Source organism: Elaeis guineensis, chromosome 3 (assembly GCF_000442705.2).
Source record: "Elaeis guineensis isolate ETL-2024a chromosome 3, EG11, whole genome shotgun sequence".
NCBI classification, from domain to species: domain Eukaryota; kingdom Viridiplantae; phylum Streptophyta; class Magnoliopsida; order Arecales; family Arecaceae; genus Elaeis; species Elaeis guineensis.
Genome location: NC_025995.2, coordinates 96,836,319 through 96,863,868, shown reverse-complemented (window position 1 = coordinate 96,863,868; position 27,550 = coordinate 96,836,319). Strand labels below are relative to the sequence as shown.

The window sequence follows — 27,550 nt, the reverse complement described above, 5'->3', positions numbered from 1 at the left end:
ATCTAAGCTTGTCATCAAAGTTGATGGATTGTGCAGGCTCAATCCAATATAATGTCCTAAACATCCTTGTTGTATATCATCAAATTTCTAGCTGGAATTGTAGCCCCAATTTATGGATTATTTACTTGGATTGTTTCCTTTCATTACTAGTTGAGAATAGGCCGATCAAGCACTAGAAATTACATTTGTATCATTGGGGCTTGGTGCAACAGATAATGGACTTCATGAAAATGTGCACAAATCAATAATAGGAATTATTCTTCGAATATTATCTTTTTAAAACTTTCACAGCCAACATCAAATACAAACAAATTTTTTTTTTTTGGGCAATACATAATAGATAACATGTACTATTGCATAGATAAAACCAATTAGGAGTCCATAACAAGCTTGTCTAAAAAACAAATTTGGATCAAGCATGCTTCCAGTTAGGGTTTAACACGGAGGCATGTGAGGAGGTGGAGGCAGTAGCTTTTCTCCCGGATCTACACCATTTTTCACTATGAACACAGTGTCCATTCCCGAGATAAGATGGCGCTCCAAATGGCAATGCAAGAACCACACCCCTGACCAGAATACATGATCTAAGTTAGTATGATTAAATATGATGAACAAGAAATTAGGGCATTCATATAAAAAGTAGTGTTGGCTCGCTTGATCAACCTACACTTAAGGTGTGTTCTTTTTATGCAGCAGCAAGCTTGGTTAGGCTCTGCCAAGAAACCCTATTGTTGACATTTGCTAGCTTTCATGAGGTTGATCAAAAGTTAATTGCCTTCATATGAGACAAAGCTAAGTCCCAACATGCAAATCTAGGCCAAGAATACTTAATCCATGAAAGGGTTTATGCACTCATTTTCTCCATTTCAACCGGAGCTAAGTTTTGATGCTAAGTGATGGTTTGACCTTTTTATGCATGCGCTAATTTTGCACCAAGCACAAAATCTCAAAGCCCCAGTAGAAACTCTTTTGCAAATGGACCTGGATCTGCAACATTCTTAATGTGGGCCATGCATGCAAGGAGCACTCTCTTAGCTGTGGTTAGTGTCTCTTTCTGGCTTTCATTAATTTTCTTGGGCCATTTCCTTATGGCTTTAGCAGAACCATTTACATTAAAAAAACAAAAACAAAAAAGAAAAGAAAAGAAAAGAAAGAAAGAAAAAGAGGAAGACTTTAACAAAAGTATAACCCTTAGACTACAGAAATTATGAAACTCACCAGGATTATAAGCTGTAAACCTGACGGCCAGCCATCCATTCGTTGGAACTCCAAATGTATTCTTCAGCGGAGGGTCCTCCAAGTTATATCCTAATGGATCCTTCTCTTCGTTAAAATTCCCAAATCCCCACCCCACCACGTAAAAGCTCTGGCCATGGAGGTGCATGGGATGGTTCTCAGCCGTCACCAGTGACGTGCCCTGGAACACCATCTCCACCGTCGTCCCATACTCCAAAATCCTAACCTCAGTCGCCAACCTCGACTTCAAAAGCGCGAACGGCTGGTACTCCGCTGTAAAATTAAAGTAGTACAAGGGCCTGCTCGGAAAATTTGTATCGAAAGCCCCATTTATCCCCTTGTAATACGCTTCAAGGATATCTATGGAGGGGTTCACAAAGCTCATGTTGTTAAGACTTGATGCGAGCCTGGTTCCATTAGGTCCTTGACATGAGCCAGGTGGGCACTCGAACTCGTTCACAGACACTGTTATCACCATCCGTTGGTCGAACCTTTTAGGAACATTGATTGGCCAATTTGTACTCGCTAGACTACGGATTGAAAAGGCGAACTTGGAAGCTGCTTCAGTATCGTTGTAGAAGGGAAGGGATGGGAGGAGAGGGTTGGTGGACCAACTGGTGTACTGGGACTTGTATTGCACGATGGCAGTGGTGGTGGTGGTGTCGAAATTGTTGACCGGTTCATAGCTAAGTGCTCTTGCTGCCATGTAGTAGAGGTTTCTAGGGGATTGGTTGGCCGTTAATAGGAAGTCCATGGTCTCACCTGGGCTTATCAGGATGTAATCTGAGGTTAGTGGTTTGGTATAGCTCGCATCAGACCCAACGAGAGTGAGCAGATGACCGGCAATCGAGACGAATAGGGCGTCCTCCATTGCGGCATTCACCATTCGGAGGAGGTAGGTCTTGCCAGGTTCCACAAGCATTCTGAAAGTTCCTGCATGAGATACACAAAAACAGGGTGAGATTAAGTTCTGATTTCTCAAACAGGGATAATTTACTTTGAGTCCAAATTTTAGTAATTAACAATAATATTTGCTGTGAAATCATCTATGTGTGTGCGTGTATTTGTAGGAGCCCTCACGTAAATTGTTCAAGGTGAGGGATAAAGTAAAGTGTACATCTCAATCTAGATTTCTGATCTTATGCTGATTTTGGCAACATGGCTGGTTAATTAGTAGTTGTAGCATGATAGCCAGTGGTTTCCATGGGGTGTCAATTAGACTCGTTAGCAAGCCAGATGATTCCTGTTCCGTGAACAATAGAAGTTCCGTCGCATGTGGCAAGGGGATTCATGTAAATCACGAGAATTATTGTGACGTACAGGAGGTAGTTACGTAAATTAAATCGCCAAGCCGGCATCAAGGACGGCATGCAATTATTAAAAAGTGCAAGCATCTAAGGCGTCGCTTGATTTGGTAGATGGGGCCTTCGAATACTAGCACAGAACAGTAAGGTACTGACAAAATGGACCAAATGTTACCATCAAGTTCCGTTCAATTAACGCTCTAGATCAGGAACATACCTGGTTTGGAGCAAGGGTAGAGATCTCCGGGTTGTCCATTAATGGTGAACGCATCCGAGGGAGTTGGGTCTGCTCCGGTTTCGCGGGCCGTCTCAAGCACTGCACTCACGTCCCTCTTCCACCACTCTCCTGCAACCAGTAATCGGAAAAAAAAAGAAAAATGTCGATCGTCCATTAATTAGAAACAATTAACCATGCGAATGCGACATTCAATCAAACATCTACGGACCGAGTATTAAGATGACTTCTCCGCTGGGCTTTGGGAAGGGGTAGGAGGTCCCACGTCTGGGATAGATGACGATGGCCCCGTGAACGGTGGCTCGACTGTAGTCACTGTGGGCGTGCCACCAAAGCGTTCCTTCTTCGTCGGTGAAGGTGACGGTGTAGATGAAGGAGGATCCGGGCTGGATCGGGCATTGGGTGACGTATTCGGGGCCATCCGACCATGGATTCCTTGGTAGCCTTACTCCATGCCTGCATTATTCATTTTTACATGCACACATAATGATTTGATTAATTTGTCCCATGCATGTAATATGTAGATTCATGCTTTCCAATTATGAAAGTGATTAAGCTATCCTAACATTTTATTGAAAAAAGAGGAAAAAAAAATTCAAGCGGGATGCAATCTTGGTTGCGATTTTGGATTGTCATGGATATGAGCTTACGTCGCAAAGACGCATCTTGTGTCTATGATTGAGTTTGCCACCTCCAATAATTATAACATGACTTTAATTACTAACCAAGTTTCACCAGTTTCAGTCTGAAAGGAATCAGACTCGACTATTTGGATATGGTCAGATGATGGTTTGTTTCTCTGTAAATAACTGTTATAAGGCTCTAACTTTCTGGAGGAATCTTTTTTGATGGCGCTTTCATTTGGGAGGTACCCGTACCTCTACCTTCGAAAATTAAATAATTCTGTATCCTTCTCTTAACAGACGAGAATAGCTATCGCTGAGAATTTAAGAAAGAGGAGCTGGCCCTTCCCGAAGAATATATCATATCAATCATCAATTCTTTTAACGTTTCACAAAGTATCTGGGAGCATTTTCTGCGGAAACTTCGTATTCATCTCTTACCCCAGACGAGTCGGTGGATTTTTGAATTAGTTGGAAGGTTGCCTCTCTCACGTTGGACTCTAATTTTGGTTTGATTACCCTGTCAATAGCTATCTGTTGGATTCTATGGCTTACGCAAAATAGAAGAGTGTTTCAAAGGATTATTATTTTGAATGAGGAGGAAAATATCTTGGCTTCACCGAGAATCAAGAGAAAACAACATTTCCTGCTCTCAACCTTAAAGATCCAGTAATGATCCTTAAAGAAAACTCCATCCCCTGTATACGCGGCCTTATAGTCCTCTTCTGATTTCTTTTGTTCAGGGCCAGCCCTGGGTAGGTCGAATTGAACGACCGCCTCAGACCCCAGACCCTGCATTGATATTTCAATGAGATACAAGAATGACTTTCTATAATTTTATAATAAAAAAATAATTAAATAGATTAATAATAAATTTTACATACTACTTAACGAATATATATATATATATATATATATATATATATATATATATATATATATATATATATATAGAAAATTATTGTATGTAGATATTTTTCAATGATAATTAATATTTAAAATATGTTAATTTTTAATAGAGGAGATCCCATTTTTATCATTTGGCTTCAAATCTAAAAAATATCAGAACCGACTCTATTTTTGTTGTTGGGTTTTAATTTTCACTGCCAAGTCTTTACTTTCAAGTGCTTTCTTCCCTTTCTACCCTCCTTTGTGCCACTTTTATTTGCATGAATGAACACACTTTCACTTAATTTATTTTTTTTTTAATAACCATATTATTAACTTAATAAAAATATCATCCATCTAGTATTATTTTAATTCTATGATTATAAAATTTAATTATTTAATTTATATTTATATTTATCAATATTTAATTTATATCTATTTAAAATAAATATGTATAAAAATTTGTATATAATCATTATCTGTAATCTATATCCATGTTCATAAAACCTAATTCACTTCCGATTTGATTTTAGCCCTGATGCGATCTCCAGTTTTAAGATGAGTTTCAAGTGCTTTTGGTTCAAAATATCAATTCCTCTTGCCATGAAATGACCAAAGCGATTCTTTATGCACCGCCTACGGTATAAAAAATCTAATGTAGAGCACACTGTTTTATCCAATTGATTTACGTAGCCATCACTTTCTAACACACATTTAATATCAGTCGGTCAGTTTTTTCATTTAAAAATTTTATATAATGAAAATATCTTTCTTAAAAATTACGATATTTTTTTTTAAAAATTATGACATCTTTTTATAAAAATTATGACATCTCCTGCATAAAAGACTAAACTGAAATGGAGTGCCATAATTTTTGTGAAGAGATGTTATAATTTTTTTAAAAAAATATCATAATATTATTTTTATATATATTTATTATTTTTTTTGTGAAAAAAAGATAATAAATATATACGAAAATAATATTATGATATTTTTTTTAAAAATTATGATATCTCTTTATAAAAATTATACATTCCACTTCAGTTTAATTTTTTATGCATTGATATCATGATTTTTATGAAAAAATATTATAATTTTTTTAAAAAATTATATTTTTTTAAAAATATTTTTATTATATAAAATTATTAATTAAAAAATTAATTTATTATTATTAAATATATATTGGAAAGAGATAGCTGCATGGATGAATCTGACAAAGCAGTGCATTGTACGCCGGATTTTCTGCACCGCAGGTGGGGCACCGAGAATTTCTGAATGCCGGAATTAAAGGGGAAGGCAAAGCTATGGCCCCGCTCCCATTAAGGGTACCGCACAACCATCGACGAACTTTCAAACGCAAACCGAGACCCACGCATTAAAAGATTTTTAGGTGGAGAAGTCATTGCAGCAGGTGAACCATGAATTTGGTACCGCAAATCATGGTTGCATGGCAGCGGTCACATGTACTATAACAAGCCTGCTTGTTATTCTAAAGGACAATAATGCTTGTTAGCTCATAATTTGCGTCTGTTATGACTAAATGAGGTGTAGTTATTCTTGTCTGTCGGTGATGACCTCTTTTGTCATGTTAAGACCAGGCAGGATAGCCAGAAGTAAAAGAACCAATTAGAGCTGTGCCCTATGATGTGACTGTTCCTATGTTAGGTAACTCTTTATGTTGCGTTGGTTTGTGGAAATAGGAACAGTCACACATACAGGAATGTCCATACCCCAAGTTACTCTAACTTTTGTCTGATTATAGTTTTCCGAGTAGGTTTTAGATGAGAATCTTGTATCCGCAGAAAAGTAAAAAATAGATCTAAATGATCGCTTTATACCAAAAATACTTGCATCTCTTGTACGGAATAGTTATATTTGTCATAAGTAAGTTTAATCAGTATAATTGTTCCTTGATTATACTTGTTCTCCAACTGCTGTTTGGTCTAAGTCGATCTTATACCTGTTTTATTTACCAACTAAATGCTGCCTAAAGAAACACTAGCTTGTAGCTATTTTTTGTATGGTGATTTGCCCATATTGTGGCGTGCAGCCACATCCTTGGGGTTTGCACCTTTTGATGCCCTCAAAGTGCACAACCGCACCAATTACCATAGAGGGAAGAGGGCTATGGATGTTTAGTTGTCCAATCCCATGCAAAGCGGGCCATAGGTATAATTAGTGACATCAATTGGTGCACTAGAGAAGCAATTATAAGGGCTTAGCTAATCATACCAGTGTAAGGTCACATTCTCTTGTGCATAATTGAAGACCGTGATCACCAACTCATCTCCTCTGTTAGCATATAAAGTAGGTCCAGGAAACTGCCCGTTGACCGTCATCATCTTCTTCGTTCCACACAACCGAGTGTAAGATGCCTCTTTCACCTACACGCACCCACATTTCAAACCAAACACGTCACACCCAGTCGCACCCTCTCACACAAACACGAGTTTTTCGTTTTTTCTCAAGAGCGGTGAGATTAGATTTGGTGTAACACCATTCGATGAAGGAAGCATTACAAAATTACACATTAAAAGATCACCACAAGATTCATGCATGGGAACAAATTAAATGACCATAAGATTTCATGCATGGGAACAAATGCCCTGCTAGCCTATCAACAATGAGCGAGATGAATAATACTCACATAGAAGACATGGTGATATGTGTCGCACCAGCCTGGGCAAAAGAGTAGCCCATAGAACACCACCATCACAAGAGGTAACAACGATTCCATCCCCATCTCTCTTGAGCGTCTAAGAGAAGCCTCTGCTTGCTATCCAAACATAACTCTGCCTCGGAAGTCATTTTATAGTGGAACTAAGATGGGTGTACATAATTTAATCAATTATTGACGGTTTGTCGTGAGAGGGCAAGTGATCGAGATGTAGGACCTGATGAGCTGGGACCATCAAGTCTCCGGGACCTTTTTATCTTTGGTACAGTGAAGCATTTAAAGGCTTGCTATGTTTGACTGTTCTAAATTACGTGCTTAGTTTTCATAGCTTTTTGACTTTGGGATGATGAAGTTGGTCGAAGGCTCAAGGAAGTGAAACGCCACCCTGAGTGTAACCCTGGTGTTTTTGGAAACAGATACTGGCCGTCCACAGGCTTGACGAAGATCTGCTGATGTCCCCTCAACAGCAAAAAGGCGTCTCAGTGCAATTCTACCCGTCCGTACTATCAGTTCTTTGACGATCATATCGGTTGATGGTTGTGATTTGCCAAGCAGCTTCCTTGCTGTCGGAAACAGGACAGGGAAGAAGATAACAACTGCGGCATCGTGGGAACATGGAGTTATTACGGGCGTTGATAGAACGGTAAGCGGGGAGCAGTTGGAGCTTTGAAGAGTTGATGCCGTACGTCTGACCTTTGGGTAAGTTCTAGAAATTATTAACTTTTTTACACGCACCTGGCAAGCTTCTATTGGCTGAGATGGTAGGCCCTGCATGACAAGTGGGCAGTGCTGGTGTGCATAAATATGAGGCTGAGCCGCTAAGATGGTACAACGAACTCTGCATCACAATTTTTTTCTAAAACCTTTTTATTTTTTTTAATTTATTATTATTATTATTATTATTATTATTATTATTATTATTTAACGTTATAACGGCTATTGATTTCCTTGGAGGTCTGGAAGGCCTATACTTTTTTTTTAATACAATGGAAGGCCTAGACTTGGTGGCCTATATTTTGTACGCAACAATGTGCGTTGAACTTTACCGAACCCAAAAACTGTGATATTATATCTATGTAATTAATTTTGAACAAAGGATTACAGACGGGCTAATCCTCACTGGGAAAACCCTCCCCTTTCACTCCCGGCACCACTCCAATGCATAATAAGAAGAATTTCATTGAAGAGTCCGTAAAGTAAAAGTTAAGCAAACTGAATGTGTGTGAAAAATTAGTATGGCGTTGGGACCCAAGCCGATTTTGGTTATGTTCCGATTGCATCAAAGATGGTAGGAGGTTTAGTTAGATTCCTAACCCTATTAAATTTTTTAGATGGGCAGTGATGGGTAGCTAGTGCTTGGAGCCAGGCTGTTGAGTCTATTTTGATTGTCAAGGAAGGTCCGCAGAATCAGTACCAGAACCCCTGTTTGATACACCAGATACACGCCTCCTACCGAGACAGACTCCTAATACTCTTTTGTCTCTATCCAAAAATGAAGGGGACAAGATAGTTCCACTCCATTTGTATCAGTACGGCTAGATTCAGTGAATCAAGCCTCGATAATATCAAAGCTGGGGGCAACCACGAAACTGTACAAGGAGATGTAGGGTTAAATGGAATGTTATTACGATTATTCCAGTGCCGATCAGGAACCATCAAGGTAGCCATGGTTGTAACATGCCTAGCCAGCTGCTTAGTATTTGTAGGGATGTGATTAACTAACCTTTCATTACGGGCATTCCAAGACCCCAAGCAATGAAAGCCAAAAAAATATCTATGCCGATCATGGAGAGAGGGATTACACATACAGTGGAGCAGATGTCGTACAGAATAAGGAGGGAAGAGCGTATGAGCGAGCTGATGCATACATTGCCAAGCATGAGAAGCAATCGGACAATGCATAATCACATGATTAAGATCTTCGGTAACCTGTGGACACAAATCACAATATTGTTGAGAACCAGTAAGGATGCCACAATGATAAAGATATGCTTTAGTTGGTGGTCTATCCCTAGCTAAGAACCATCAAAAAATTTCCACTCTAGGAGGAACTTCTTGCTTCCAAAACCAACGAAACGGAACCATTGGAATGTTGGGGTGAATGTACATCTGAGATGAGATATCAGTCATATCATGCAGCGAAATATCAGGTAATTTCGTGTTACCCCAAACTAATTGATTAGCTCATCGACCTGTAGGAGTAGGAAGAGAAAGAATCTGATGCAATATACCCGCAAAAAAGAGATTAGTCAATTTTTCTATATCCCATTGTCTTGTACAAGTAATAACAGCAGACAGCTTTAATTCCATGGATTGGCTATCAATATTAAGGTAAATAGACATGTTGATCAAGGGACAAGTAGTCAACCATGGATCAGGATAAAGATTTACTAGCTCCCCATTTTCAATGAGCCGTTAAAACTTATATGGAACATAATATGTAGTGGCACAAAATTTTAGCCCAGATGACCGAAGAATTGCGAGGTTTAAAATAATAGACCTAAGACCCTGTGAGATGATACTTTGCTTTAATCACTTGAGCCTATAAGGTATTGGGATGCAGAATTAAGCGCATAATAAGTTCAGATGAACAATGAGAGCAGCATAGACACGAGGATATACTACCTAAACTATCCAAATCTTTAGGCATACAAATCTGCTCCCAACCTACTCGACGAAAGCCTCGTTGCTCAATCATATGACCCTAAAGGAACGCTCTAATTTTTTTTTTAAAGCTGATCAAGAATACAACAACGAATATAATTAGCTGATAACGCATATAAAGGAACTGTAGAGAGCATCGATTGAAAAAGCATAACTCTAGCCACAAAAGAAAGTTTTCTCCATTTCCATAGGTCCAAACGACCAGACACCTTAGAGAATGAAGGTTGAAAATCCTACCTTGTTAAGAGGCCATTGGATATCAGAGTTCCAAAATATTGTCAAAGAAAATTTTGACGAGAGATAGTAAGCAAGCTATAAATTTGAGATTTAACTCTATATTGCTATAAAATAGAGCTATGGCAGCAGTTGAAAATCACTATCATAGCCTAAAAAATTATTATCATAATCTGCAGCAACGGTTAGATAACCACTGTCACTATTGCCGTTGTCGTAGACCTATGACAGCGATTTTTTGGGATACGGCAGTGGTTGTGTCAACCACTGTCATAGAAAGGTATGGTAGTAATTTTACAACCACTGCTATAGCAACTATTGCCGTACAGCTATAACAACAGTTGTCCAATTGCGGCTATAGATACTATGGCAGCGGTTGCCAAACCGCTACCGTAGCCTTTCACTAGTCAAAATGACCGGTAGGTAATGGACGGTGGTCAGCCGGTGGGAGGAGGGGTAGTCGGTGGTCTGACTCATCGGAGTGGTGGTAACAGTGGCGATGGCGAACGGGCCACCAGGGCGACAGTGGGGGGAGGGGGCGGGGGGGCGATCGAGGGTGCCGGTAGCTTGCGGGCAACAACGGTGGCGGGGACAGCAGCGGTCAGGGCACCGGTGGCTATGACTGGTCGGCGGGCAGTAGCAGCAGTCGGCGAGTGGCGGCGGTAGTGGGGCGTGGATAGAGAGAGAGAGATCGCGAAATGCTCAAGCCCATACTATAGCTGGTCAAAAAGCTAAATCATTATATACAGATCTTTCATTTCTTTCACAACCGATGTAGAACTATCACAATCAACTATAGGTTGAATCTATTGCAGTGGTTATGGATAATTACTGCTACAGGTCAGCCTATGATAGCGATTATTGGTAACCGCTGTGGTAGATCCAATCTATAGTAGTGATTGATGATAACCGCTGCCATAGGTAGAGATATGATAGCGGTTATATCTAACCGTTGCCATAGATAGAGATATGGCAGCGGTTAGTAAACCGCTGTCATAGATCTATAGTAGCAGTTTACGCAATCGCTGCTATAGAGATAGAATATAATTTTTTTTTATTTTTTTTTGAATATGATATAATTTTAAAATTTAAGTTCATATTCATTGTTCATTATCTAAATAATTATCGTTAGAGTATCATCACAAAAGACCGTCTCAATCCAACAGTCCTAGATATGTAAATTATTAAAATTTGATTTCGACGGTCACGAACGATTGTGTGATGATCTGATAGGTAGAGACCAATGGATCCAAAAATTTACAACGATGATTTTAGTGATATTTGTATTACACTATCAAAATTTCACTTCAATCAGACATCATTATCATAGTCAATTTAGTACGAAATAATTTAGACCATTAAATAAAAAATAGTGATGAAAATACCAAACAGCATCAATTATTAGATGATTTTTTAGATAAATGATCTTTGCTACTATTTTGATCGTTTGTACGATAATGATCATAAAATTCAAATTGTGCATATATAAATAATTTAAAACTATATGTCGCTTACTATTCATTCTTAAATTCTTTAAGTAATTGTATTTGTGCTTTTATAAGATATGCTCAAGTGGATTATAATATATACGCATGATTTGAATTTTATGATCATCATCGTACAAATGATTAAAGTACCAACAAAAATTATTTATCCAAAAAATCATCTCAATCGGACGTCGATTGGCCTTGTGATCACTCATTTTTCATTTAACGATCAAAATTATTCTGTGCTAAATTGATCATGCTAATGATGTCCAATTGAAGTAAAATTTTGATAGTGTACTGTAAATGTCACCGAAATCATCATCACAAATTTTTAAATCCATCGATAGTTTCTATCTATCAATTGATCGCATAGTCGTTCGTGACTGTCGAAATCAAATATTAACGATCGACAAAGCTAGGACTATTGGATCGAGACGATCTTTTGTGAGGATATTCTAATGATAATTTTATAGGTAATAAACGGTGAAGTGCTTGAAATTCGATTTTACTATTATAGATTCATGTAATAATCCAAAATTGTTTGTAAGTATCGACTAAATTTTTTTAAAACTTCAATTTGAGAGATAAAATGATATTTTTTTTGATAAAATTATTATCGCAGTCACCTAGATCTCAAAAAGTTATATGAAATAAAAAAAAAAAAATCATTGAAATCTGGCCTCTGGATCAAATATTATGGAATGATAAAGTTTTTATTTACAACAGTGGTTATAGTAACCGCCGCCGTAGGTTACCGTAGTGGTTACGAATAACCGACAGTGATTATTCGTAATTACTACTGTAGGTCCTGTAGCGAAAATTTAGTGCAGGGGCAAAATGGTAATTTTAAATTTTTTTCAAAATTACTATTTTACAGCGGAATTATTAATTAATCTCATTAATCAATACTAATTAACCCAACACTAAAATCTAAATATGATACAACAGCATATATTTAAATTTGAAATTCAAATTTGAATCAGTAAACCTTTTACAGTACTGTGTTCAGAACACATCACCTTTTGCGGGTAGTCGATCACCGCAATCTGATCACCGTCGGGGAGCTTTGATCGTCACATCGCAGCCACACAAATGTCTGGCCTCTGCGGATCGTCCACACGAAGCTCCCGTCTGATCAGCTCCTCACGAATGCTAGTTCGTGATTTCATCCTTTTGATGGCAGATGTTGATCGTGAAGCGAAAATTTAGTGCATGGGCAAAATGGTAATTTTAAAACTTTTCAAAATTACTATTGTACAGCGAAATTATTAATTAATCTCATTAATTAATACTAATTAACCCTACACTAGGATCTAAATATGATACAACAGCATGCATTTAAATTTGAAATTCAAATTTGAATCAGTAAACGTTTTACAGTACTGTGTTCAGAACACATCACCTTTTGCGGGTAGTCGATCATCGCAATCTGATCACCGTCGGAGGGCTCTGATCGTCACGTCGCAGCCACCCAACTGTCTGGCCTCTGCGGATCGTCCACACGAAGCTCCCGTCTGATCAGCTCCTCACGAATGCTAGTTCGTGATTTCACCATTTTGATGGCAGATGTTGATCGAACTCCTTCGATCGATGTGTGCCGACTTCTCGGATGCTCCGGATCGTCTGCACAGTTACTTGAGAGGCTGATGGATCTCTCTCTGAAATTTGGTGGACTCACGACAAACACCTTTTGTTCATCAGCAAGATAGAAATAATACCCTTTGGTCTCTTTTGGGTACCCTATAAAATTACACTTGTCAGACCTAGGTCCAAGCTTGTCTGTAATTAAACGTTTAACATAAGTCGGACACCCCCAAACCCTAAGGTGCGAGAGTACTGGCTTACGTCTTATCCATATCTCATATGGCGTTTTGGCTACAGACTTACTCGGAACTCTATTTAGAAGGTAACAAGCCGATTCGAGCGCATATCCCCAGAGGGAGATCGGCAGACCAGCAAACCCCATCATGGATCGAACCATGTCTAACAGGGTCCGATTCCTCCTTTCAGACACACCATTATGCTGTGGTGTTCCAGGAGGAGTCCACTGAGAGAGAATCCCATTCTCTCCTAGATACGTCAGAAACTCATTGGAAAGGTATTCACCTCCTCGATCAGATCGAAGAGTTTTAATACACTTCCCAGTTTGTTTTTCTACCTCATTTCGGAATAGTTTGAATATTTCAAATGATTCCGACTTATGCTTCATTAAATAGACATACCCATACCTAGATAGGTCGTCTGTGAAGGTTATGAAGTAGAAAAATCCACCTCTTGCACTTGAGCTCATGGGTCCACATATATCAGAATGTACCAGACCTAAGAGTTCACTGGCTCGCTCACCTTTTCCAGTAAAAGGTGACTTGGTCATCTTTCCAAGAAGACAGGACTCACAGGTTGGAAGTGATTCACAATCACTAACTTCAAAAATTCCTTCTTGAGCCAACCTGTTTATCCTGTTCTTATTGATATGACCTAGCCTACAGTGCCAAAGGTAGACTTCTGACACATTATCTATTCTAGAGCGTTTACCGAATTTTTGAACCACATTAACGGGCTGTGATAGTAAGTAAATTCCATTATTTAATTGTCCAACAAATATTGTAACACCATTCAAAATGATATTGCAAATATTTTCTTTTATTAAAAAATCATAACCGTACATGGCCAAAAGGCCTACAGAAATAATATTTAATAAAAAACTTGGACAATAGTGACATTCACTCAGAATTACATTACGAGAATTGATTACAAGACTCATGATTCCTAAAGCTAGAACTGGAACTTTGCTTCCATCTCCAACATTCAGGAACCTCTTGCCTTCATCAAATCTCCTACTGACCTGCAGACCCTGCATCGAATTACAAATATGATAAGGGCTTCCGGTATCTAATACCCAGGCAGTAGTATCACAAATCGAAAAGTTGCAAGGAGTTATCATATAATTACCTTGCTTCTTCTTTGGCCTGTTCGGATCCAGGGAGGCAATGTATTGAGGACAGTTCCTCTTCCAATGCCCGTGCTTCTTGCAAAAAAAGCACTCCGCCTGGCTCTGATCATGCTTGCGCTTCTTGGTCTGACCCCGTGCTACTGTCCCAGCATGAGATTGCACCTTCTTATTTTTCTTCTTCTTGTTCTTCTTCCCCTTCCCAAAGGGTTGACGACGAGAAGAAGACCCTCCCACTACATTCACCGACTCCTTATGGAGTTGGTGATCCTTCTCAAAGTTCTGCAGCAACTCCAACAATCCGTGGTAGTTTACTGCAGGCTTTGTCATTCGAAAATGAGTAAGGAATGGGAGGAAGGACTTGGGCAAAGAATTAAGGATCGCATCCTTACCGAGCTGCTCGTGCAGAGGAAAGCCCAATTTGCTTAGGCGCTCAATCATCTCGATCATATACAGTATATGATCAGTGACTGAGGCCCCATCCCTCATCCGAGCATTGAAAATAGCACAACTAGTTTTGTACCTTTCAACGTCGTCAGGCGTGCCAAAGGAGTCGTTCAACATTTGAAGCATCTCCTGTGGCTGGGCGTTCTCAAACCTTCGGCTGAACTCGTCATTCATTGCTGCCAGCATAATACATCGAACGGTGGTGCGGTCATTGAGCCACTTCAAGTAAGTGTCTCGGATCGCTTTACTAGCGTTCGGAGCTGGCTCCTCAGGTGCTGGATCCGTTACTACATAAAGGATCCGCTCATGCTCAAGGACGATTTTCAATTTTCGATACCAGCTATCGAAATTGGGTCCCATGAGCTTGTCATTATCTAATAATGACCGGAGCGACAGGGTAGTGGCCATAGCTGCTTAAAGGAAAACGAGACCTCTATTAGTACATAAATTAATATTAAAGATTTGGACTTTAGTCTAAAGTTTTTCTCAATATTTTTACGAACTGGTAGCCTCATCCTCCAATTCGAGAAATTACTTTAATTCCTTAATGGGTACTAGAATTCACACAGACTACACACGAGCCCAACTTTGATTGGTCAACCCATGTGCATCTATGGGTAGGTTCTTAACCAGTTGTTTCTCTAAACAACTTCTAGTAATTTATTTTGCCCCAGAACCTAATCAGTAGGCTTTGGCCTCCACTGAAAAGATCTGGTTAGGTCCAACCATTAACATGACTTAATTTAGTGAATCGGACCAATAAATGATCATGCCCGACTTTGGCCGGCCAACCTAACCACCATCAGAAAGACTCAATCAAATTATCATATTATGAATAATAATTCCATTAGCCAATGAGCACCAGGCCTTTGGGCCTCCAATGATCATTGAACTAATGGACTCATTATCATTCACTTAATGGGAGGCTATGACTTAGTTATCATTATAACTTAATCATTTTAGGGACCTAATAATTTTGAGGATTTTATTAAAGAATAGTAGAGAAGAAATCATCCAGCCAATTTCAATCCTCCCACTGACTTCACCAAGTCAGATTAAAAAGGATTTAATTAAACCTGGCATTAGGAGCACCTAAATCAGTCATACTGATTTACCTAACGACATGGGTGAGCTCTAATCACCAAGTGATCTAATCAAAATCTAACTTACCAGATTGGCCAGGTAAGTGAGATCAGTGGTGGGGATTTGCCATTAACTCGTCAATGATCGAATCAATGCGAGTAGCTCCCGCTTAAGAACCACTGGTCAAAACTGCCGAACTTACCTTAGACACCAACCGGTTCATTAGTTTTAATTTTGATCAACTTAGTAAATAGAGCTTCACCGCGTAGCCATGAATTAAGTCCATCTTGGTCTAGTTAAAGACATGGACCCATTCAACTACAACTATTGAAGTTGAGTCTAGAGTATCCTTGACCTAATCTAATTCAACTTTTGATTAGATTTGACCAATCACTCCAATTCGTCCATTTTTTAAACTAACCTTAGGTCTAACCCAATTATGGACCTAATTCATCTAACCCATTGACCCAAAAGTTTATGCAATTGTCTTAGGTCTTAATTCACAATTCTAGACCTACTAGACAACACTTAATTCTTTTAATTAAGTACTTGGGCTGATGGGTCAGGGTTTGGCATTTCGAAAATAATTTTCAAATTTAAAAGATTTTATTTTTTGTTCACCAAATGTGTTAACTCATTTCACAAACGGGTCAGCACATTTCATAAACAGCAATTCTATTGCTCATTTCATAACAGAAAATAACTCAAAATAAATCATAAATTTTCTTTTAGATCTAATCTAACACATTCATGATAAATTTCTCAATTAAGTCCTTTCGCTGCTTCATCGGCATGGGATATAATTGCATCGGCACCCCTACCGCCATAGGAGACCCCATCGAATGGGAAGAGAGGGCCTTTAAACCCTACTTTTCTCCTATGACCGGACGGCCATGGCAACCAACCCAATTAGATTACTTGCTACTTGGATCAAGTATATCTAAATATACAAATTTCAAAATTTAAATTTTGAATTTCAAATTTCAAATTTCAAATTTCAAATTTCAAATTTCAAATTTCAAATTTCAAATTTCAAATTTCAGATTTCAACCAAATTTCAAATTTCGAATTTTCAATCTTTGAATTTTAAATTTTGAATTTTGAATTTCAAATTTCAAATTTCGAATTTCAAATTTCAAATTTTAAATTTGAGATTTCAACCAAATTTCAAATTTCAAATTTTGAATTTCAAATTTTAAATTTCGAATTTCAAATTTCAAATTTCAAATTTGAGATTTCAACCAAATTTCAAATTTCAAATTTCAAATTTGAGATTTCAACCAAATTTCAAATTTTGAATTTCAAATTTGAAACTTCTAACAAATTTCAAATTTCAAATTTCAAATCTTTTTGAATTTCGAATTTTGAATTTTGAATTTCAAATTTAAACTTATAGATTACACCTTAATCTACGCATGCATATGTATATCATATTCTAGAACCTGCTCTGATACCAATTGAAGCGAAAATTTAGTGCAGGGGCAAAATGGTAATTTTAAAACTTTTTCAAAATTACTATTTTACAGCGGAATTATTAATTAATCTCATTAATTAATACTAATTAATCCTACACTAGGATCTAAATATGATACAACAGCATGCATTTAAATTTGAAATTCAAATTTGAATCAGTAAACGTTTTACAGTACTGTGTTCAGAACACATCACCTTTTGCGGGTAGTCGATCACCGCAATCTGATCACCGTCGGAGGGATCTGATCGTCACGTCGCAGCCACCCAACTGTCTGGCCTCTGCGGATCATCCACACGAAGCTCCCGTCTGATCAGCTCCTCACGAATGCTAGTTCGTGATTTCATCCTTTTGATGGCAGATGTTGATCGAACTCCTTCGATCGATGTGTGCCGACTTCTCGGACGCTCCAGATCGTTTGCACAGTTACTTGAGAGGCTGATGGATCTTTTTCTGAAATTTGGTGGACTCACGACACTCGTGGCACACCAATCTCACTTCCCGAACCCTAGGTAGAAACCCTAGGGTACACACCAAAAATCCTGCGCCCAATTTTCTCTCTTTTCTTTCTTTTTCTCTCGGAAGATTTTGGACCTTCACCTTGCGCAGAAGCCTTTCTCACGCCCCAAAGTTTCTCTCCTAATTTTTCTATGCACGTCCCACCTTTCTCCTCTTTTTAAAACAACGTCGAACGTGTCTTATCCGCGTGAGAGGATAAAGACAAGAGGTTACACATTTGAATTCAAATCAAATTTGAATTCAAACGAAAACCAACTTATCCCTATCCTTTTGGGCGTGAGAAGAGAAGTGGCATGGCTCTTTGTGCGTGGAAAAAGTTTCACGAGAAACCTTTTCTCGTGTAAGTAATGTGGCGCACAAAATGGATAAGGATGAAAGGGCAAGTGATAAGTTATCCATTCAAATTCAAACATGCTTTGAATTTGAATGGCTAACTAATTAATTTATCCATCCATATGGCGCACAAATGAGGACGTGGGGAAGGGTTTTACGTGAGAAAAATTTCACGAGAAGTTTCTTCTCGTGAATTCAAATGGGTGCAAGGAAGTTGGGTGACGCAGGGAATTTAAAACAAGGTGGTTTGATTCAAATTGAGCCAACCTAGTTTAAAATAGGTTGAGCACAATTAGACCAAATTAAACCCAACATAATTAGGCTTAATTAGGCTTAATAAAATATTAATCAAATCAGGAATTAACTAAACCTAACCCCTGATCAAATCAGGGACTAAACCACCTTAGCGATTAGGTCAACATTTAACCTAATCGGGTCAATCCAAACTGAATCCAATTCAATTGGACTTGATCCAAAAATAATTACTCAATCAAATTGAGTTAATTAGTGATTAAATCACTAATTAAACCTCTCATAAATATTGAGTCCAAATCCGATGGGCAATCAGGCATCAGAGACCATCGATATGAAACCCTGATCAAAGAGTTCAAATTTCAAATTCAAAATTCGAAATTCAAAATTTTGACCCCGGTACCCAAAATGTGTGGAACTCATGATTAGAGAATCCTAATTCTCAATCATAGAGTTCCAGATAGATAAGACTCATAATCAGTCATCAGATCAGAAAGGAACCTCTAATGTGTGTGACCCCGCAAGTTCGAACCTAAGCCGGTAGCACAGGAACCAATTTCTGTACTAATCGAAGTGACCATCTAGCAATGGTACCCGACGATCGGATAGGTCGAATAATCGCAATCGCAACATTCAGAACCTACGTGAATATGGTTACCGTATAATTCATCCCTTTTGACCCCTGTGTTTAGGATGACTCAGAGTTAAACTGTCAACCCTAATGATATCATCCGAATCATGCTCAACTCAATTAGTCCTGTGACTCCTCACTAGGACTACCCTGGCCAAGATTTTGCTAAATTGAAACACGACTGTACACAGCTCCTAAACTGGAGTGGTCAATCCCATCTTGACACACGCACCGACAAGTCAAGTACTTGACTACACCCAGCAACCTTCCGTCACTGAATTAAAAATTCAGGTAGTCCAGTGCCTAAGTGCAGTGAGTTGCTTGCAAGTCACCGTGGCGGTCTCAGGTCGGAGGGACATTTATACCCATATCCCATCGGAGCAAATCTTGACAGCAGAAATAGCTCCGGAGTTGGTCACGTTCAATGCAGATGTACCATTACATCTCACCTGTATGCCATACCAGTGTCTCCACACTCTTTGGTTATGAGGACAACCAACCCATATGGCACACAAGGACCTATGCTCGATAAATATTGTCGTCCTTGGTAACAACATATCATTTGGTCGCGAACATGTTTAAGGACTAAACGACAAATCCTCCATTGTCGAGTCTAAATAGTCCTAAGGACTTCACCACAACACAGGAGTTCATTAGAAGATGAAACATTTGTGATGAAAAAATACCAAAATAACTTTTATTTATTTATAATTCATGTACTAATACAAAAGGAGCACAACCGTCAACAGGCTGACGATTGGCTTTGGGACACTATTCCCAACAAATCGAACTCCTTCGATCAATATGTACCGACTCTTCGGATGCTCTGGATCGTTTGCACGGTTGCTTGAGAGGCTGATGGATCTCTCCCTGAAATTTGGTAGACTCACGACACTCGTGGCACACCAATCTCACTTCCCAAACCCTAGGTAGAAACCCTAGGGTACACACTAGAAACCCTGCGCTCAATTTTCTTTCTTTTTTTTCTTTTTCTCTCGGAAGGTTTTGGACCTTCACCTTGCGCACAAACTTTCCTCACGCCCCAAAGTTTCTCTCTTAAAATTTCTACGCACGTTCCACCTTTCTCCTCTTTTTAAAACAACGTCGAACGTGTCTTATCCGCGTGAGAGGATAAAGATAAGTGGTTGCACATTTGAATTCAAATCAAATTTGAATTCAAATGCAAAACCAACTCATCCCTATCCACTTGTGCGTGAGAAGAAAAGAGGCGTGAGTTGATTTGTGCGTGGAGAGTTTACACGAGAAATATTTTCTCATGTAAAATATGGGGCGCACATGATAAGACCATGGCGCATGGATTAGTTGGTTGCTCATTCAAATTTAAACTTTCTTTTGAATTTGAATGGCCAACCAACTTATTTTTATCCAGATATTTGGCGCACAAGGGTGGACGTGGGATGGCTTCTGCGTGGAGAAAATTCACGAGAAGTTGCTTCTCGTGAATTTAAATATGCACAGAAGAAGTGAGGTGGCGCAGGAAGAAAAGTCAAGGTGGTTTGAACCTAATTGAGCCAACCTAATCTAAATAGGTTAAGCACAATTAGAATAAATTAAATCCAACTTAATTAGGCTTAATTAGGCTCAATAAAATCCTAATCAAATCAGGAATTAACTAAACCTAACCCCTGATCAAATCAGGGACTAAACCACCTTAGCGATTAGGTCAACATTTAACCTAATCGGGTCAATCCAAACTGAATCCAATTCAATTGGACTTGATCCAAAAATAATTACTCAATCAAATTGAGTTAATTAGTGATCAAATCACTAATTAAACCTCTCATAAATATTGAGTTCAAATCCGATGGACAATCAGGCATCAGAGACCATCGATACGAAACCCTGATCAAAGAGTTCAAATTTCAAATTCAAAATTTAAAATTCAAAATTTTGACCCCGGTACCCAAAATGTGTGGAACTCATGATCAGAGAATCCTAATTCTCAATCATAGAGTCCCAGACACATAAGACTCATAATCAGCCATCTGATCAGAAAGGAACCACTAATGTGTGTGACCCCGCAGGTTCGAACCTAAGCCGGTAGCATAGAAACCAATTCCTGTACTAATCGAAGTGACCATCTAGCAATGGTACCCGACGATCGGATAGGTCGAATAATCGCAATCGCAACATTCAGAACCTACGTGAATATGGTTACCGTATAATTCATCCCTTTTGACCCCTGTGTTTAGGACGACTCAGGGTTAAACTGTCAACTCTGATGATATCATCCGAATCGTGCTCAACTCAATTAGTCCTGTGACTCCTCACTAGGACTACCTTGGCCAAGATTTTGCTAAATTAAAATACGACTGTACACAGCTCCTAAACTAGAGTGGTCAATCCCATCTTGACACACGTACCGACAAGTCAAGTACTTGACTACACCCAGCAGCCTTCCGTCATTGAATTAAAAATTCAGGTAGTCCAGTGCCTAAGTGCAGTGAGTTGCTTGCAAGTCACCGTGGCGGTCTCAGGTCGGAGGGACATTTATAGCCATATCCCATCGGAGCAAATCTTGACAGCAGAAATAGCTCCGGAGTTGGTCACGTTCAGTGCAGATGTACCATTACATCTCACCTGTATGCCATACCAGTATCTCCACACTCTTTGGTTGTGAGGACAACCAACCCATATGGCACACAACGACCTATGCTTGATAAACGTTGACGTCCTTGGTAACAACGTATCATTTGGTCGCGAACATGTTTAAGGACTAAGTGACAAATCCTCTTTTGTCGAGTCTAAATAGTCCTAAGGACTTCACCACAACACAGGAGTTCATTAGAAGATGAAACATTTGTGATGAAAAAATATCAAAATAACTTTTATTTATTTATAATTGATGTACTAATACAAAAGGAGCACAACCGTCAACAGGCTGACGATTGGCTTTGGGATACTATTCCCAACAGGTCCGACCTACAGCAACTATCATCCGTAACCATTGCCGTAGATTATGCCTACTGCAGTAGTTATAATAAATACTGCCATAGGTCAGACCTACGGCAACGATTATTTGTAATCATTGCGGTAGGTAAAACCTATAGCAGTGGTTATAATAAGTACTGCAGTAGGTCCGACCTATGACAGTGGTTACAATAACCGCTGCCGTAGGTTCTGTAACCGCAGCGAGAGGTCTAACTTACGACAATGGTTATTTATAACTGCTGCCATAGACAGGACCTACCGCAGCGGTTATAAATAACTACTGTTGTAGTTCTGATCTACGACTGTAGATTCTATGGCAGTGATTTTAAAAATCACTGCTGTATAAGTCCAAACAAATGATAATAAATATCCAGAAGAGAAACAAGTGAAGTAGCCTCTTTTAAAGTTGCATATCCCATAATAAAGCAATCATTAGCATGAAAGATGTGAGAAATAATTGGCCCATGATGTAGTTGATATCCTTGATAATGATAATACTGAATGGTGGTATGTAGAATGGTAGAAAAAAATTCAAAGTATAAAATAAAAAGATAGAGGGACAATGGACAACCTTATTGAAGTCCACATAAAATCGTAAATCAAGTAGTAGGTAAACTATTAATTAACAAAAAAAATTAAGGATGCAAAAAATAGACCCGCATCCCCTTCATAAATAAAGGATGAAACCCATAATCAGAGAGAATGTGTGAGAGAAAAATCCAACATATACGATTATAAGTCTTTTCTATATCTAAATTGAGAAGCATAAGTTTTTAGATCTTGGAGCCCACGATAAAGAAAGAGTGAGCTTCTGAACTAATAAGATATGAGAAAAAATTTGATGACCATGAATAAGAGCTCCCCACTCTTCTGAAATTAAGGTAGGTAAATCTTGTTGAAGTCTATTTGCAACTAGTTTATAAACCATCTTGCATAGCTTGATAGGCTGAAAATCATTTGGTGAAAATGGATTTGACTTCTTGAGCACTAGAATAATATAAGTTTGCTTCCAATCATCAGGCATAAGAAAAGTAGTAAAAGAATGATTGACCGTTTTAATGACTTCAGCCTTAACAATCGACCAATACTGCTGAAAGAAAAAGATAAGAAAACCATCAAGACCATGAGCTTTATAGTATTATGTAAATATTATTATGCATAATAATATAATATAATATAATATATTATTATATTTTAATACATTATTATAATATATAATATAATATTATATTATGTTAATATCTTATTTTAATATAATATAATATATTATTAACAATGTATTATATTATTATATTGCTATTATAGTGTTATATTGTTATAATATTATATTGTATTATAATAATTTATTATGATACTATAATATAATATTTGATATTATATTATAATATACCATATTAAACTATAATATAATATATTATTTATAATAATATATAATATTATATTATATAAATATTATTATATAATAATATAATATATTATATTATTATTATAAGATTAAAGGTATATTAGAAATGAATTAAAAAATTTATTTTTTTGATTGATGAAAAAATTATTTAATGAGTAAGATTTTCTCCTATTTTGTAGATAAATAATATTCATAGGAAAGTAACTTATCGATTTTCAAACATATAAAAATATATATAAATTGATTAATTTTTTAATAATATTTATTCATAAAAGATTAGAACTTAAAGATAACAAGCTTCAAACGCAATCCTGGTCCCACGCACCAAAGAAATTTTAGGTGGGGAAGTCATCGTAGCAGGTGAACCTTGATTCGCAGTACCAAACTCATGGGCCATGACAGCGGTCACATGTACTGAAACAAGCCTTTCGTCATTTTAAAGGAAAATGCTATTTAGGTCTTAAGTTGCATCTGTTATATATAAATAAATGGGACGATATGGTTCTTGTCTGTTGGTGATGGCCTCTTGTGTCAGATCAAGGCTAGGCAAGATAGGCAGGATATATATAACAGGATTTGCTTTTACGTAATGTTGTGTTGGTTTATGGAAATAGGAAAATACAGGAATATCGATACACTAAGTTACTCCAATTTTTGTTTGATTATAGTTTTCGAATAGGTTTTAGATGAGAATCTTGTTATCACAGAAAAGTAAAAAGTAGATCTAAATGATAGCTTTATACCAAAAATACTTCTATGACATGGACAGCTCTTGGACGGAATAGTTATATATTGTCATAAGTAAGTTTAATCAGTATAATTGTTCCTTGATTATGCTTGTTCTCCAAATACTGTTTGGTCTAAGTCGATCTTATACTATTTTATTTACCAACTAAATGCTGCCTAAAGGAACACTAGCTTGTAGCTATTTTGTATGGTGATTTGCCCATATTGTGGCATGCAGCCACATCCTTGGGGTGAGCACGGCACGCATGCTCCTTTTGATGCCCTCAAGAGAAGCCCTCTGCTTACCATCCAAACTGAACTCTGCCTCGGAAGCCATTTTATAGTGTAACTAATTAAGATGGGCGTACATAATTTAATCAATTGACGGTTTGAGATAAAAGGGCAATGATCAAGACGTGGCACCTGATGAGCTGGGACCATCAAGATTCCGAGACCTTTTTATCTTTGGTACAGTGAACCATTTAAAGGCTTGCCATGTTTGAGTCGTTCTAATTTACGTGCTTAGTTTTCATAGCTTTTTGACTTCGGGACGATGGAGTGGATTCAAGGCTTGATGAAATGAAACACCACCCAGAGTGAAATCCCTGTGTTTTTGGAAACAGATACTTGCCGTCAACAGGCTTAACGAACATCTGCTGATGTTCCCTCAACAGCAAATAGGCATGTCAGTGCAATCCTACCCGTCCGTACTATCGGTTCTTGGACGACCATATCGGTTGATGGTTGTGATTTGCCAAGCAGCTTCGGAAACAGAACAGGGAAGAAGATAACGACTTCTGCAATGTGGGAACATGGAGTTATTACGGGCGTTGATGGAACGGTAAGCGGGGAGCGGTTGGAGCTTTGAAGAGTTAATCCACACTAGGGGAAACCCTCCCCTTAAATCCCAGCAACTCTCCAATGTGTAATTAGAAGAATTTCATGGAAGAGTCTGTGAAGTAAACTTTTAGCAAACTGAATCCCTTTCTTAGCCATCTGTTGTGAAAAACTATTATGGGATCCAAGCCCATCCCAATTTTGGTTACGTTCAGATTAGATCAAAATTGGAAGGAGCCCGGTTTAGTTAAATCCCTAACCCTATTAGATTTTTTAAACGGACGGTGATGGTAGCTAGTGCTTGTAGCCAGGCTTTTTAGTCTATTTTGATTGTTAATGAAGGTCCGCAAAATCAGTACTATAAACCATACTGAGACATTAGATACATACCTCATGCCGAGATAGACTCTTAATACCTTTTTCTCCATTAATACTGGATTGGACGAGATAATTCAGCTCGATTTGGGTCCGTACGGTTAGATTCAACTCATATGTCGAATCAAACCAATATTTTACTGTGGAGTTGGTAGGATCAGCTCGGAGCAGGTGAGTCAGTAGGCAGGCTTTGCTGTCAAGATTGGACGCATCTAACAACTTGTTTACTTATAGCGAGGAGTTAGGAGTAGGTTGAAATGATGGCACAAAAATGCTAATTAGTTGGCGATCCAGTGGTAATTTTGGACCTGTGCCGATAAAACATTTTATTGATGTGACAAGTATGAGCATTTGAGTCCTTCAATAGTGATATTAAACAGAGGCACCAGAAATACTCACATTACACTTCTCTTCCTCCTCCAAATTTTCTCCCACCAACCAAGAATCTGTAACATGAAAGTGATTGAGCAATGAGACGCAAATGCTGCACATAAATGGAAAGGCGAGTGCGCATGATGGATTTTCACCGTGTCATTATCATGGGTTCCTGTGTATACAACTTGATCTTGCTCATGATTACGAGGCAAGTGAGATTGTCTGAGCCACTTCCAGAAGCTGGCCACAAAAAGAAATGGGTCAAAAAAAGAAAAAAGAAAATCAGATTAATGACATTTCAGAAATATATTGATAATTTGGGGTCAGTTTGGTATTGTTGTTGCTTTTTTGCTTTTCTTCCCCTGGACGTGAAATACAAATCCAGATTGATGTTTGGAGATAGCATTGGCACCAAATTTCTAGCGGTCCTTGCTTTTATTCTTACTTTTTTTGGAAGCAATAAATTGTTTACTGCCAAAAGCTCTGAAGGGTTCCATAACAATTTAAAAAACAAAAGGGTTTATATACGTACCTGATCAGTCTCAAGCAATTTTTATCTTGGATTTTTAAAACAAAAACAGAAAACAAATGCAATACCAAATGAGCCCCAAGGTATCATGCTATTCTAGTGAAAAAAAAAAAATGTTACCAAACTGGAGAACTGCCATTCCAGGAGCCCCAATAGCTTTTCTTAGCTGAACAACATCCTCGGTAATCACTCCCTATGAAGATGAAGGAAGAAAAGTACTTAGCTACTATGAAAAAATTAAGATTCAGAAGAAAACCAACAAGCAGAGAAAAACCCAACATATACGGAAACATTTGAAATATAGTGGAACATACCAAGTCTTCCGCTAATATATTGATTTTTCCAAAGCTCTGAAGATGGCACCAAAGAATGCTTTTCTTCGTCCAGCCTACATAAATAAGAAAAGCATGCATTATCAATTAATGTCCTATAAAAAAATATGGGCATCTTTTTCATGTAATGCTTACCTTCCAGCTTCCAAACATTGCTAGCTTTGATTCGGCAATATATTGTTTAGTTTGATAGCGGTTCATATCTGTACTATTATCTTGTACTACACAATGGATTTGTACTACTATGTACTATTGTACTTTCAGGCTGTACTAAACCTATTCATTTTAATATAAATAAATTAGAAACATAAGGAATACTTTCGTATTCTCATAACAAGGATTTTTTCTCCTAAATCCTAAATTCTTGATCCTATCTTTTTCTTTCTTTACATGGTATCAGAGCTGGGGGGAGAAAACTCTAGGTCTTTTTTCGATAGTGATTACCCCGCTGTGTGTCCGCTCTTCCCATGGTGTGCCTTGTCCCGTGGTGTTCTCTCTTTTCTTTTCTTTTTTTTTTTCTCTTATTGCTGCGAGCTCCCTTCTATCCAAAAGTCATGGTTGGTGAGGATGTTCCTCCATTGCCTCTCGGCCCAGTAGCATCTTCTCTTCTGCTATCTGTCTCATGTTCTCCGATTATCACCATCGATCACTTGACTGGTGCTGCTAATTACATTTCATGGGCAGCTTGTGTTGAATTATGGTTCCAAGGGTAGGGCTATATATGATGACCACCTGATCAAGATGGATGATGATATTTCTGCTGCTGACCATCCCAATTAGAAGAAGATGGATGTTCAGTTGTGTGCATTTCTGTGGTAGTCTATTAATCCCCAGATTATAGGAAGTATATAGGAAGTATAAGTAGTATGCTTTTATGGCAGTCTTATTCATGCAGCCAAACGTGTTCGGTAGGTAAATATTAAATGTTAAACTCATAAGAAAAATGGGTGCTACATACTTTTTAGACCAACATTTTAGAGTCTTTTCT

General features: G+C 38.0%; 1 protein-coding gene across 4 annotated transcripts; it reads right to left on the bottom strand.

The window, feature by feature from the left end:
- Nucleotides 1-300: 300 nt before the first annotated feature.
- LOC105041670 (laccase-15) lies at nucleotides 301-27,331 on the bottom strand. Of its 4 annotated transcripts, XM_073254060.1 has the most exons (9): nucleotides 26,545-26,635; nucleotides 25,854-25,941; nucleotides 25,726-25,772; nucleotides 6,934-7,731; nucleotides 6,519-6,670; nucleotides 2,987-3,231; nucleotides 2,758-2,886; nucleotides 1,219-2,169; nucleotides 301-566 (listed from the first exon to the last, which is right to left on the bottom strand). In XM_073254060.1, exons 4-9 carry the CDS (start codon nucleotides 7,027-7,029, stop codon nucleotides 436-438), a joined length of 1,704 nt encoding a protein of 567 aa, XP_073110161.1. In that variant the 5' UTR covers nucleotides 7,030-7,731; nucleotides 25,726-25,772; nucleotides 25,854-25,941; nucleotides 26,545-26,635; the 3' UTR covers nucleotides 301-435. The 4 variants fall into 4 exon arrangements, with proteins under 4 accessions (XP_073110161.1, XP_073110160.1, XP_073110159.1 ...); XM_073254059.1 differs by lacking the exons at nucleotides 6,519-6,670; nucleotides 6,934-7,731 and adding an exon at nucleotides 26,356-26,423 and having other exon boundaries at nucleotides 26,545-27,331; XM_073254058.1 differs by lacking the exons at nucleotides 6,519-6,670; nucleotides 6,934-7,731 and adding an exon at nucleotides 26,351-26,423 and having other exon boundaries at nucleotides 26,545-27,325.
- Between the last annotated feature and the right edge of the window lie 219 nt (nucleotides 27,332-27,550).